The sequence below is a fragment of the Carcharodon carcharias genome, chromosome 16 (assembly GCF_017639515.1).
Source record: "Carcharodon carcharias isolate sCarCar2 chromosome 16, sCarCar2.pri, whole genome shotgun sequence".
Classification (NCBI taxonomy): domain Eukaryota; kingdom Metazoa; phylum Chordata; class Chondrichthyes; order Lamniformes; family Lamnidae; genus Carcharodon; species Carcharodon carcharias.
Genome location: NC_054482.1, coordinates 78,951,750 through 78,966,638, shown reverse-complemented (window position 1 = coordinate 78,966,638; position 14,889 = coordinate 78,951,750). Strand labels below are relative to the sequence as shown.

General features: G+C 38.9%; 1 protein-coding gene across 3 annotated transcripts in view; it reads left to right on the top strand.

The window, feature by feature from the left end:
* mast2 (microtubule associated serine/threonine kinase 2) overlaps positions 1 to 14,889 on the top strand; it is a 541,117-nt gene that overhangs the window by 226,787 nt on the left and 299,441 nt on the right. For all 3 annotated transcript variants that reach the window (XM_041207758.1, XM_041207757.1, XM_041207759.1), the window contains one exon: positions 8,909 to 8,940. In XM_041207758.1, coding sequence (XP_041063692.1) covers positions 8,909 to 8,940 — 32 coding nt within the window. The remainder of the gene's footprint in view (positions 1 to 8,908; positions 8,941 to 14,889) is intronic.

Sequence of the window (14,889 nt, the reverse complement as noted above, 5' to 3'; positions counted from 1 at the left end):
CCAACCTCTCTTCATAACTTAAATGTTTCATCCCAGGCAACATCCTGGTGAATCTCCTCTGCACCTCCTCCAGTGCAATCACATCCTTCCTATAATGTGGCAACCAGAACTGCACACAGTGCTCCAGCTGTGGTCTCATTAAGGTCCTATACAACTCCAACATGACCTCCCTACTTTTGTAATCTATGCCTTGATTGATAAAGCCAAGTGTCCCATATGCCTTTTTCACTACCCCACTAACATGCCCCTCCGCCTTCAGAGATCTATGAACACACATGCCAAGATCCCTTTGTTCCTCAGAACTGCCTGGTGTAGTGCTGTTCATTGAATACTTCCTTGTCAAATTACTCCTTCCAAAGTGTATCACCTCACACTTTTCAGGGGTAAATTCCATCTGCCACTTATCTGCCCATTTGACCACCCAGTCTATATCTTCCTGTAGCCCAAGACACTCAACCTCACTGTTAACCACTCGATCAATCTTTTAAAAGTTTTTACATTACAGGAACCAATTTCTGTAATGGGTCAAAACAGAGCAGGAACCCATGATGCCAAAGCTAGTTAGCAGAAAAGAACTGATGATGTAAATTCAACTTATTAAACATTTCACTGCTGTATATTTTCTGGTTAAAACCATTTTGGTCCTTGCTTTGGGCACCTTATTTATATAAATTCAAGAGGGTGGGAGGGATTACACACTCAAAGTTAAATTGTGATGGGTTTGAAGGGAAATGGGAATATGGTGCATAAGTAAATGTGATGAGAGCTATTTGCTTACATTACATAAATTAAATAGAATTAACACCACAAATCCAGGTCATTTCAACCAAGCCAATTTATGCCAGTGTTTATTCTCCGTGCATGCTTCTTGTCCCTCTAATTACTTTGCCTCACCCTGTCAACTTATACTTGTATTCCTTTCTCTCCCATGTACTTAGCTAGTTTCCCCTTAAATGTATCTATGCTATTCACCTCAAACACTCCATGATAGTGAGTTCAACATTTTCAACACTTTTTATGTAAAGCTTATCTGAATTCCCTATAGGATTTATTAGTGCATATATTTTATATTTATGGCCCCTAGTTTTGAATGACTGCGCTAGCAAATACATCTTCTCTACATCTGCCCTTTCAAACCCCTTCATAATTTTAAAAACGTTAATCAGGTTACCTCAGTTTTCCTTCTTTTGGAGATAAGAGTTGCAGCCTGTAGAATCATGGAATTTTACAGCACCAAAGGAGGCCATCCTTTGTAAGTTTAGACTTTCCTGGTAGCTGTACCCTTTCTGTTTTGGCCATCCTTGTAAACCTTTTTGTACTTTTTCTAGTGCTCCTATATCCATTTCGTAATATGGAAATCAGACGTGCACAATTTGGGTTCCAGATATTTTTCTGTTGGATGGGAGATTAATGGTAACATGGGCTGGTTGTGTTGAATAGCCTGATTAGGAGTTGTAACTTCTGTGCATTCCTATGAGGAAAAATACTTTTGTACTTGTCAAAATTGATGCCAGAGAATGCTACTCTTCCCATTTCAGGCATCTGAGGCTAGAAAAGGGGGAAAAATTGTGCATTAACACCAACTACCATAGCTTTACCTATTTCTTTCCTGCTTTAGCTGCTGTTGGCTGTCTTCTCCCCATTTTTGGCATGTCAATGCCAGTAGGGGGAGTGTCGAGAGCCTATGTCTAAACATGGAGATTCAGACAGGACCCAGTAGACAGCGGAGACTTTAATTAAAACGTACGTTAGATTTGAACCTGGTCTCAGGTGCAGGGCTGTGTCTTATCTGATACATGATCCAGTTCCCAGATTTATTTATTAAGCAGTTAATGGAACTGCTGTTGGGTTGCTCACATTAAGTTGTTTCATAATGTTGTATTCTCCAGCTGTGGTTAGCTGACCTGACCCTTTAAGACTTTTAGGTAAGCGTAGCTTAAGATAAACTCAAGTTTGTTGAGAGAAGTTTTCTCATTGAAAGAGGCTTGTAAATTTCTAGTTCCATATTTGGGCACCTTGAAGAGTGAAGTTTGTATGTTATGTACTAGCTCTAATGTTTTATGTAATTATCCAGAAAATTAGACAGAACTCTGTACTGCACAAATTTTTCTTGTTCTTTCATGGGATGTGTGTTGCTGACAAATCCATCCTTTGTTGCCCATCCGCAATTGCCCTGGAGAAGGTGATGGTGAGCTGCCTTCTTGAACTGCTGCAGGCCATGAGGTGTAACAATACACATAGTACTGTTACATAGTACAGGGCTTGGACCCAGTAACAGTGAAGGAATGGAGACATCGCTCCAAGTCAGAATGTTGTGTGGCTTGTAGGGGAGCTTGTAGGTGATAGTGTTCCCATGGGCCTGCTTCTTGAGTGTTGTTGGAACTGCACTCATCCAGGCAAGTGGAGAGTATTCCTTCATTTTCCTGCCCTTGCTGGTGGTACTGGTCTTGAGGAGGCTGGAGGTGAGTTGCACACTGCAGAATTCTTAGCCTCTGACCTGTACTTGTAGCCAATGCATTTATATGTCTAGTCCAGTTAAGTTTATAGTCAGTGGTAGCCCCAAGGATGTTGATGGTAGGTGATTCATCAAGGTTAATGCCATTGAGCTTCAAGGAGAGATGATCAGATTCTTTCTTGTTTGGGATTGTCATAGCCTGGTACTTGTGTGAGCCTCAGAACATGGATAGGAGCAGAAATAGGCACAAATGCTACTTGCCACTTATCATCCCAAGCCCGAATGTTTTCCAGCTCTTGCTGCATGTGACACAGACTGCTTCAGCATCTGGAGATTTTCGAATGAGAGCGAACATACCCACTTCTGGCCTTTCAATGGTGGGAAGGACATTGATGAAGCAGCTGAAGAGAGTTGGGCCTAGGATACTCCCTTGAGATACATGCCTGTTGCAAGACTTTTATACATGAAATGTAGAAAATGAAATCCTCAATAATGTAGACCTATAGCTTTGAGCCCACTTAAGGTACAGAGGTGCACGTTAAAGGTATAATGGAAATGACCTTACTAAGAAAGGTAACTAACATTTTTAAAGGCCACAAAGAACTTTAACAATCTGTGATAATGACAGTTAAGTGTTAAACCTTACATTGATTCTATGGAATACCATAAGTTAGAACTTGTGTTTAAACGTAAGTGCCGAAAGAAAATCCTTTTGTCCAATGGAAGTGCAAATATTTCTCTGCACCTCTGTATAAATGCAACTATACAGGACCCAGTACAAACGTTGTACAAATTCTTGTTCATTGAGACACAATGCACTCCAATTTATTCACTTGTAAATTTGCTTGGACCTCTGAATTATGTTTTGCTAAATTTACAAATACAGCCAGGACTATCTCATGCCAGCACACTATTGACAATGGCATTCTTTGTTCCTTAAGTCTTGCAACAGGGTGTATTTTAAAACAAAAGTCAACTGGTGACTCTGGTCCTTAAGCATAGCCCCACAAACAAGGTGTCTCCCTCATTTCTCTCCCAAGTGACCATTTTTAATCGGAAGATGGAATTTGGATCTGGTCGACAATACTATCACCGAGGATTCACTGTTGAGTCTGAACCTGCTATTTACTTTGCATTCACACTCCCCTTTGTCAGCAGATAGCAAGGAGGATTGGAAACCTAGACTTGTTTATTTCTCCTAACTCCGCCATTCAGATCAGCTGAACTGAAACAGATCAAGCATTGATTCTGGGACATTTCTGGTCTGTATAATTCAGCACTGCATGGTGTATTTATCTCCTGAGGCATCAGGAGGATTTTGCTGTGGGTTAATGTTGCTTTGTCTGGTCGATTGTAAAGTATACTCAAATTGGTTGTTTTAAGATTTGTCCTGAAGCAGTGTAACTCTGCAGTGAAAGCTGAATGAGATACCTGTGTTTAATCCCAGGTGCAAATGCTAAGTCCAAATCTCCTCCCAAAAAAATGAATAAACTAAAGATCCTAGCTTATTTAACACAGGCCTCAAACAGGGTGCTTGTATTGCCATTTAATGCAATCATGTGTTCTCATGGATCTGCTTTTGAATTGGGATCCAGATCAATCACAGCATTCTTCTGATGGCTGTTATTTTAGTTTTTTGATGCTAAAAATGGAACACAATTCTGCAATAACATTGCCTACAGTGACATAAACCCTTTTGTGTATAGCATTAAAAAGATAATGTTGCTTAATTTGGATAGAATTATCCTAGTTATCTGTATTTACAACAATGAAGTGTTTGATAAGTTGAATTTACCTCATCAGTCTATTATTCTGTTAATTAGCATCTGCATCATGACTTCCTGCCCCCTTTTGTCTTTGTTTTGTTCCATTACTGAAATTAGTTCATGTAATATAATACTTAACAATAAACAATGTTCCATGTGCTTCAGCAAAAAAAAATCAAATCTCTCAGACAGCTTCCTTACAATTCACCAAACCTCCCCAGCTGCAGTTTGTAATGAAGTATAGCAATTAGAAATTTCAAATGCTTTGTTATAATTCATATAATTGTGAGACTTCCTAGAATGTTAGGATGCTTTTCTCTGGAGTTGAGTCAAATGACAAATAGATTGGTTTGTTTTTATGCGCAATTGCTATATACCTCTGCATGCAATTCTACCCACTATGGTTTCAGAAAAATTGCTTGTATTATGGTGCTTTTAATAAATTGTGCATGAAGGCATCAGTGCCTCTTGGGGGTATGATGACTTTGATGAAGGACTCTAGTTTCCTGCTCCCATTTATGACATCTGTGAACCCCCAGTGTGTTGCTGCCTCATAACACCCTATGTATCCATTATCACACTTGAAATGAACTACACATGAAGAATAGAGGGAGGTAATGTTGAATTCCTGTTGCCCAAACCACTCCCATATCTATGACAATAATGAGCCTTATCTTTTAATCAAGAAGAATACAGTTTCAAATTGGAGCATAATATTAATGAACTAAAATTTTAAATTATCTTTAAAACTTAAGCACGTGGAAAGCATTCATATAAAGCCCCAAATGGGGTAAAACAAAATCAACAAAAATGCCAAGACTAGCAAATGCTAGAACTAGATTCAAGTTATGGCAAGTGAGCTGAGATTATAAATATTTAATTGTAATTTAAAAGTTGGTGTTTTGTCTATATAATTGTGAAGTGGCTTGCAAACATGGGGCATAAGCTTTAAAGGCCTGGGTTCTTTTCATTGCTGATAACTGTGGTGCGCTACAACGTCTTTGAACTGATAAGCCTTGTTGTATGAGGTAAACATATTTTAAATGATCCAACTGTGCAGTATTGAATGTTCCACACAATGAAACCTCTTTGAAAATGTGATCAGTTGGCAGTGGTTAATAATTTTAATTGTTGAGCAGCACAAGAGTTGAATAAATTTGCAAAATAACTTTAACTTTTAATACCTCTTTGCTCCTTGATATAGGTTTTGCAAAAGGGTGTTGCTGAAGCTGACTCCGTTAAAATATGAACAAGCAGTGGCTTGTTTCCCTGGACTGTACTCTGTCAAAACTCATTAATTATAGTGTCAAATTTAGCTGTGTTTCTGTAATAAATGTATGGCCAATGTGCAATGAATCTGTTTCCTGGTGTATTCACATTGTATCACTTTTTTGATAAGCACAAATGTCATATCACTATAAAATTATACTGCAGATTGCAATGTCTAAGTCTAAGTATTATAAGACAGCCACATTTTTCCTGTGTCAATATGGTTGTTTATGCCTATACTCAGCATGTAATTTTTCAACTAATAAATTCATGTTTCAGGCTGTACTCACATTAGGAGTTGGTCTCAGTTTTTCAAATCAGAGATACATTTTAAGAGTTAAACTTGCTTTATAAGTCAGCGCATGGGATCAAGTAGGCTGTAAAGGTTGCGCTGCCAAGAAGATGTGGGAGAGTTTAAGACAAACCCACACAGAGCAGACTGCATATGATGACTGCTGAACTGAAATGGGTCTTCCTGTACTAACACCGGTGGACTGGAAAACTCCTGCCGATGGGAAGAGCCATAAAATTCCGCCCTTTATGCTTGGCACATAAGTTGACCCCATTTTTGGAAGGATTTTACAAAGGTTGACTTGTATACTGCGATCTATGGTCATATAAATTCTATAATCATAGAATTATATAACTATCCTGTTTTGGTAAGGCTAGGAAAGCAAATTTACAAAGAAATTGTCAACAGGGACAAGGTGAAGTATTGATCAATACACACATTGCATAAGCATGAACCAAGATTACACACACTTAATGGATGAAAGCATTTAAGGGATTGAATTACTGACCTTCAGATTGAGTGCTTGTGTGGCTTCCTAATATCATGTAGATAATGTATCTGAATTGACAGCTAAAGTGCTCCGTTATCCAGATTATGAATGCTCAAACCCTGACACAACACTATTGGCTGCAGATTGCAAGATGTAGGCAATATCATTGAAGTAAACCACTGACAGACCCCTGTTAAATGGCATTCTGCTTCCATTGTAAATGATAAATGTCACCATCTGTAGGGCCTTAAAATTTTCAATACCCAGTTAATGATAATGATGAATTCGGAACTAAAATAACAATAATCATGTATCATGTTTGTTACCTGGGGGAAATATGTTGTGCTTCATAGAACAGCTAAAACATAAAGCATATTAAAAGCCCAATATCTCTTGTGATATGTCAGCTTAATTTGGTTTCCTTTTGGGTTAGTTTTCTGCTGTAGTTAGGCAAAGAATGATGGAATACCCTTTAGTCAAGATACTATTTGCATTCTCGCTAACCTAGGTATTTATTGTAATTTACAATGCTGAGACATTAGACCAGACATTAAAATTTTTCATTCTGTATGCTCATCCGGGCAGGGGGTTTTGGTACTTTCAGTACTTTACTTGCAGTGTTAGTGCAAGCATCAGCTAGCACTGGTTTAAATTGTTGGCAATAATCTATGAGTTTACTGGTGTGTATAATCAGTTTTTATATAGATATTGAAAATGCATCAGGGAAGGTTTGTTATAGGAGTACCTTTTGAGTAAATTTCAATGGGAACTCTAGATTTCTACCTCTTTTTTTAAGAGGAGGGTTTGTATTCTTCCTTTTATTCCCCTTTTAATAATTCGGGCTGTGAAACTGAAATATTAATGGAAATAAATCTTCCACCAAACATTTGCACAATTTTCTGTTATAAGGACCAATGACTCCTCCAGTTTGGAGCTTGTTGTATACCACACTTGAGACCAAGTAGCTTAAAACTCAAGTTCTGTCGAAGGGTCATGAGGACTCGAAACGTCAACTCTTTTCTTCTCCGCCGATGCTGCCAGACCTGCTGAGTTTTTCCAGGTAATTCTGTTTTTGTTTTGGATTTCCAGCATCCGCAGTTTTTTTGTTTTTATTTTTTGTTTTTATAGCTTAAAACTAAGTTGTTTTGAAATAGAAGATGAGGCCTTTTGAAGGAATGCAGTGACACCGGTCATAAAGTGCAAGGAAATTCAGGGCCTATGTTCGCTAATTAAAAACTAATGCTATATACACTATTAAGCAACCAGTAATTTTTCACTGAGCAGCATTGATCAGGGATTGACAAAGAAATGCTACTGTTGTGTTACCGAGTTGCTGCTGAAATTATGCTGGTACATTTGTGGACACTTAGTACCAAATTGGTAGCAGAGCACAAAACTAAATATATAGATTACAATTTGGCACATATAGAAAATGGAAAGACAACATTTTACTGTATGATGTTGTACTTTTAAAATTATAATTTTACTCTGTGCTCACTAAATTGGAATATTAAAAAAAAATATCAGGGCTAGGTATAATTCAATCTTATGAACTGACATTGTGCTTTTCCTCTATATTTCCCATGCATTCGCTGCAATCTTTAGAGCAAAATGGGTGTTTTTATTGAATAATGGAGTTTTAGAAAATGGGTAAAGGGCATATTAACGAGGAGATTATTTTAGTTTGTGGTAATTAAAAGGAAAGTAATGAAAATTGTATCCATGTAATTGTTGATTCTGAGTTTGGTGCTCCTCTATTGTCCTTTTTCCTCCTGATGTGTTGGATTCATAGCTGTGTGCTCACTGCCACCTAGTGATACATCTTTGAATTGATGTGATATGCAAGACTACATACATCAAAGCTTTGCTCTCTGGCACTTTTCAGTAATATCACAAAATAATCCTTTTTAGAAAATGAGTGAGTTCTTGTTGCTTGCAATAAAAATATCCACAGAAAATGAAAATTGAGTTAATAGTCCTAATTATGGACTTAGAACACTTTAAATAGGATATGCAATGATTTTAATAAGTAAATTGAGGTAATTTGTTCATTTAAAATTAATTTTCTTGCTGTCATTTTAATTATTTTTAAATGTTGAATTAAACTCAGCAGAGCTGAGGGTTTGCCTCAAACCATCTATTTCTTGGAAAAGAAAGTAGGGCACATGGATGAGTGGAGAATATGAGAGAAGTTAACCACAGTTAGATGTGAATTTGTGGAATGCCTAATTCAACAGTGATCTTTGAGTTGATATTAAAGCAGGAAAGAGATAAAATGTTCTTATTAGGTTCTTATCATTGTCCCCGACAATCATCTTGAAAAGTTTAAATACTTTTCTCATTTCCTTGTGTTTGCTGTTACAATATTTGCGAGTAAATGGTTTATACCATATTTTAAAATGGATTGATTAACCATCTGTGTTCCATCAATAGTAGACTACTGGTCCTTAATCACTCATGCATAGGTTGGCATCCAAGGGAATGACAGAATTGAACTTTAAGCTCACAATGTCAAAATGTCATTTTATTGATCCTACTAGTTCATGTGAAATTTATAGGTACCTCAGTTTTTAAAATTAATTTGTAATGAAAACATTATTTGTTGCAATAATTTGCATACGTGTTTTTTTTTACAGAAAGAATTAAGTTTGCCAAGAAAAGGAAGTTTGTAAGTATGCACTAATTATTTCCAGAGCCTTGTTACTATGGTCTGTTGATGTATGTTTTAAAGCTTTTATTTTGTGAATTTTGCACCCAAAGTTAAGGCTGCTAGTGCTGTAACTAAAGCATTTTCCATTTTAGGCCCACAGGTTTTATTGCAAACACTACCAAATTAAGTGAAGTACTTTTTTTTAAACAGAGTGAAGTGCCTTCTACTCTTTCCCCACCCCATCCCCTCCTGAACCAGTGTATTTGTTTTCCATTTCTTACATCAACTCTACTCCTCCTAAATCCACCCATGTTCCTTGGTTTCACTACCTCCTCTGACCTCAAGTGGAATCCCCACATATACTCCATGCTGGTTCCAAGAAGTTTTCTTTAATGCCAAAAGTGGATATTTTTATGTGAGTTGAGACAATGAATGTTGGTGGCCTATTCAACATTGAAGAACATCAGAGGGTAAGGCATGTTCTACTCTCAATAGTTGGCAACATATGTGGTTTCTACCACAGCTCACTGATCGCAATCAAGAATGGAGACAGGTTGGCTTTTCCTTATCCTAACCTAGAGTAAGATCCTGAGGCTAACTACTATCCCAGCTGCTGCTTTGGCCCTGATCAGCCTGCTCAACGCAGAAAATAAATTGAACCTGGCACCTTCTGGTTTAGTATGTCTTATAGTTACCCTGATGATGCTTAACCAACAAACCATTGGTGAAATTAAGAACTGTGACACATTTATCTACCATTTTATTATACCAGAAATATCTGATTGTTACAGTACAGTAACAAACTTTTCTTCTCTGGAATATCTTCGGTGTCAACCGAACTTACTCCAGTTTTGTAAGGTATAGTTGAAATACACAAAATTAACATTTAACTTTCCTGCATATATAATGTAAATAAGGAATTCTGTAATTCGGTGAACTTAAAGAGCCATGCAGTGTCCATTAGCAGCATTGTTTTTGCTAAATTTACCTTTGGTAAAATTTATGACCTTCGGGGCAAGGGATGCCAGTGTTGTTGTAGTGACCTTTTCACTGTTGTCACCCATTGCCAGTGTTGAACATTATTAAGTTAGTTGCAGCATAGATTTCAAGGGAAGTTTAAACTGTACAAAATATTGGTAATCTAAATTGGGAGGCTGTCAACTTTATGATGGGATTTAGAAATAAAAATGTGATTTACACAGCAGATCATTTAAAATAAAATTGAGGGGAGGTGGCTACTTGCAAAAATAGCTGACAGCAGAGGGTTCTTGACTAAAGTTGGTGAAAGTCATCAGATATTTTTTCCATTTGGGGTGATACAGTGCTTTGAACATTGTGTTTCAAATACCCTGTGTTCCAAATTGTTTCTCTTTTTTTCTACGTTGTTGACTTACAAGAAGTGTTGTTTCTGTTGCTGCATACAAATAAAAAAGCATTTTCTGAAATTGTAGTGGGGGACGGATGTTAGATGCAAGAGTGGGAAATATGATGGTAAAGGTGATTTGATTAGGCAGGAGCTGAAATTTCACTTTCCCAATGGCGCGTTCAAATTTTGAGATGAACTTAGCGTGTTTGTGGTTGGATGGGCCTCACACCATCCTGTGACGTGTTCCTTGTAATATATTTGCATGCCGTCAATACTCATTATGTTAAAACTTTTTATAATTCCATCCTGCTTAGCTGATGAAGTCAGTGGCACACAAGAATCTCGTGGCACCCAGTTCACATTTGTTTAAAGGTGGTGTGCAACAGTCGACTTTCCGCAGTTGTGTCTGAGGTCAGCAGTTTTTCTTGCTGAACTCTGCAGCACAAGGGTGGGGAGCAGGAGAACAACAACTTGCCTCGAGGCTTTGGGCCAACAAGGGCTAGTCAGTGGTGAGGAGGAGTGGAATTGGGGGCATGGAGGAGTGAAGTGGGAAGTGCCTGGTGTCCTGGGTGTGGAGGTGGCTGTGGGAATAGCCTTTGAAGGTAAGAAAATGAGAGATCTGAAGGGTAGTTCCCATACTATCCACATGTGGGTGCCTTTCAGGGCTTTGAGTTCACCTATAACATTTTAGTTATCCTCGACTGAGTGAGATCTCAATGTCCTTTACAGTGAAGGGCATAGGAGGGAAATTCAGCAATGTCTTACAGAGTGACGAGTACAACACTGGACACTAAGTTGAACATTCAATAAAGAGTGAACGCAAAAAGACAACATTGTTTCTTCCACGGTAAAGAAATGTCCCTAAATCCTTGTAACCGTTAATGTGTGCCAACCTTAGGGCATGTCAGTATCTTTAGCTCTCTGACTAAGCTAATCTCAACAAATAGCAACGATGTGAACATGGTTAAAGTGAACCCAATGTCATGTGAAATATTTACAAGTGAAATTTAAATTTGTAAAACACCCCTCCCATCTTTGTGCTCCCAACAAGTCTTATGTTAAAGGCAATGGAGTTGGGCAGGAAAGTTATGGCCATGATGGGGAGCATCCCTGCATGAACAGGGGCACTTTTATATCTTGTCCATACCGGCTGCATTGTCAGCTGATGGCGGGCTTCACCACTGAAAAGCTTCCCCCACCATGTGATTGCATTTGTCTCCTGTGCACGCTGCGGATATTTTATATTTGAATTAGAATCGTGTCGGAACCAGCAAAAAGCAAGAGAGCAGAGATGGGTCAAAATCTTGGAATTCCCTTCCTAACAGCACTTTGGGTGTACCTACACCACATGGACTGCAGCGGTTCATGAAGGCAGCTCATCACCACCTTCTCAAGGACAACAAGGGATTGACAATAAATGCTGGCCCAGCCAGTGAAGCCCACATCCCATGAATGAATGAATAAAGAAAAGGAAGTGAAGGTGGCACCAACTTCCCATTCCACCATCGGACATGGTGTACCATGGTTAAAATTCCACCCTTTTGCTCTATTTTTCTTTAGAAAGTAAGACCGGGAACCCTTGGCAGTTCACCAATATTTGCAGGCATCCTACCCAAAGAAAATTTGAAAGCTTACTGCTGTAGCACAGGGAAGTTACTGTCCCTTATCCAAACACATTCCTTTACCTCCAGTTTCAGAATGCCATTCTTATTGCGCAGTGGGAATGCAAGCCATTATTGTGGCTTGTCTAAGTGTGACTTCAAGTCATTCCAAATTACAGAGGCAGTTTAGTGTTACCTGAGGGGTAATTTTTTTCTGATGCGAGTGAGGTTTGAGTTCTGACTGAAACAACTATTATGCTGGTCTGAAGTCAAATGCGCTATTGCCATCTGAATTTCATAACCGCATAACTTCAGATGCAGGTTTTACCATTTGGTGAGTGCAGAAAACGGCTGGCAGATGAAATTTAAAAGGATCCCGATAATTAAAGGATTAGGGAGACAAGACTGCTCACTGACTTAGGATAAACTTGAAAGTTGTTTCACCCCATTGCAAGTTCTGCCAAGTCTCAAGGGAGAGATGGTGAAACCATAAAAAAATTGAACCAAAAGGAATCGCAAGATACGTGCCTAAGTCTGCAGGCAAGTGACAGCATAGCTCAGCGTTTGTGTCTGCTGGCTGGTGAAGTGAAGTTGATGCTGCACAAAGTGATTGCAACCCCCTTGCCATTCCATGAAAGCATCTTGTAGGGTCGACATTACAATATGCAATGAAAGAAAGTAGAGACAGACTTAAGACACTGCTAAGTTTGCTACCGGTGTTCTCGGTGCACATGGCATAGTTTCGCTTCAGGCCCTCTACTAATCCAGAATATCTCAAGACCATTTTGAGGATGGTGTTGCTAGGTGAGTGTACAAGTAGCTGCATGTATAGCATTTTGCTGCCAGTTGATCATCCTGACATGACTACTTTCATGCAGTGCTACTGCATGACATATGGTAGTTGGGGTGTTTCCGAGAAAGCATTCTGCATTGACGTTCATCAGGCATGCTCATATATTCTTTGCACCATCAAATGAGCAATCCTGGCTTCCTTTGGAATGGGAGCATGCATTTATGCACAGCTCTGTTTGTTAGATGCTGGTGATGGGACACACACATTTCTGATGTAGTGTTAGCTGCCTGGAGCCCTCTTTTGCCCATCTGATCTTCCTACAAAATGTTCAAAGAGGGGATTCTCTTTAGAAACCAACTGGTAACATTGATGGCGCTGCTGGCATAAAAATCAGGCAGCGCAACAATTGGTTCAAAAGCTCGAGGTAATTAGGTAATCTAGGTAATTGAAAAGCAAAGGCAACAAAAATGAAGGAAAACCATTGCAATTGGTGTGTTTCAAAATGAATTTCTGCGTATTTGCCATTACCTAGCAACGCTGGACGCCTGTTTTCTGTGGATTTAGTTACAAATGGATGCCTTGCATGTATGAACATTGAGAGTTGGCATGCAGACATGCCTTCCTGCAGTGTAGTATTTAATTGAAGGTGTACACACCCCTCCCCTCTTGTTCCTTGTGCCAGAAATGGGCATATGATGTATATAAATCTAGAAAATCTGATCAGATAGTTTGGCCCAATTCCCAAATTCATCTGGTCTATATTAATTTGTTTAAAAAAAATAATTGTCTCTCAGAAGCAGCTTTGTGTTCCTGCAGAGTTGCAGATGAGAAAGTTGAATGCAGCAAATGAAAAGTACTTAACCTCTGAAAAAACACAGCAGCATAAATAGCTCTATACAAGAGTGCACCTTGGTAACACCCATTTTTTATTGTGAGTAATGTTGCTGTCTCCTCCCTGCGGTTGTAACTTGCAATGTCAGCTGGTGGACAAGAGAACAGAGCCACAGAGACAAGCAAAGGAAGATGGAAGAGAGAGAGGCAGAACTAAGGAAGATGGGCAGCTGCTATATGGACAGAAGGAAAAGAAGAGAGTGAGAGATGCAATGGGTGGATGGGGGAATGGAAAAGTGTCAGGTGAAGAGAAAGAGGGGCAGAGATGGAAGTAAACGAGGTGAAAGACAAGAAAAAAAGGAAAGACAAAGGCGCAACATACATATATGCATGTGACTCACTTTTCCAACAAATTGAGCACTTGTGTGGGAGATCCTTGTACCAGAGGAACTGGATTGAGATTTCATAAACCCATGGCCCTACAACAAACAGAGATGGAAAACTTTTACTCAAATCTGCACTGGATTCAGGTTCAAATCAGAGGTGTAAGACATTGACCCATATTTTGGTGTAGCATTGCATCAAAAGGCCTCTGCCATTAAAGACCTGACCTTGCACACTTTGCTTTTAAAATTTTTGCATGGCAATTTGCTGGAAGTATGAGCTGACAATGTCACTGAGGAAAAGTGGGCATCTAGGACCTGCGTGAATAGGGCAAGCAGCATTATTTCTTTACCAAATTGAAAAATTGTGAAATTAAAAGCTCAAGGACAAACAAGGAAGTGGGTGAATTTAATATCAAATCAAGTGCAGAAAAAATAGAGAGGAAGGAAAATTGGATTAAGAAAGACAGAAAAAAGGGACAGAAAGGGAATGTAAAAACCTGAACTTTATTTGCCAAGTTCAATTTGTATCTCCCATGCAAATACAGTGACTTCACACCATTCAAAACATTTGAAATAGTGAGCCGGGCAGAGAGATGACTTTCTTGAGAAGTTAATGTGTAATGGCAGAGCACGATAACTCAGACAGCAACTATTGGCTTTTTGAGCTTAGCTACACGTTTTCCCTTTGCCCTGAAGTTCGTGTACCATTTGTGTGACAACCATGGCTCTGAGTCAGTAGCTTGTGGGTTCAAGTCCCACTCCAGACTTGAGCACAAAAATCAGGGTTGATAGTCCAGTGCAGTACTGTCGGAGGTGTTGCCTTTCAGATGAAATTTTAAACCGAGGCCCCATCTGCCCTCTAGGTGATGTATAAGATTCCATGGCACTATTTAAAAGAAGAGCAGGGGAACTAGCCCTGGTGTCCTTGCCAATATTTATCTCAATATACATCACACAGAAACCTAAATTATTTGGTCACTATCATGTTGC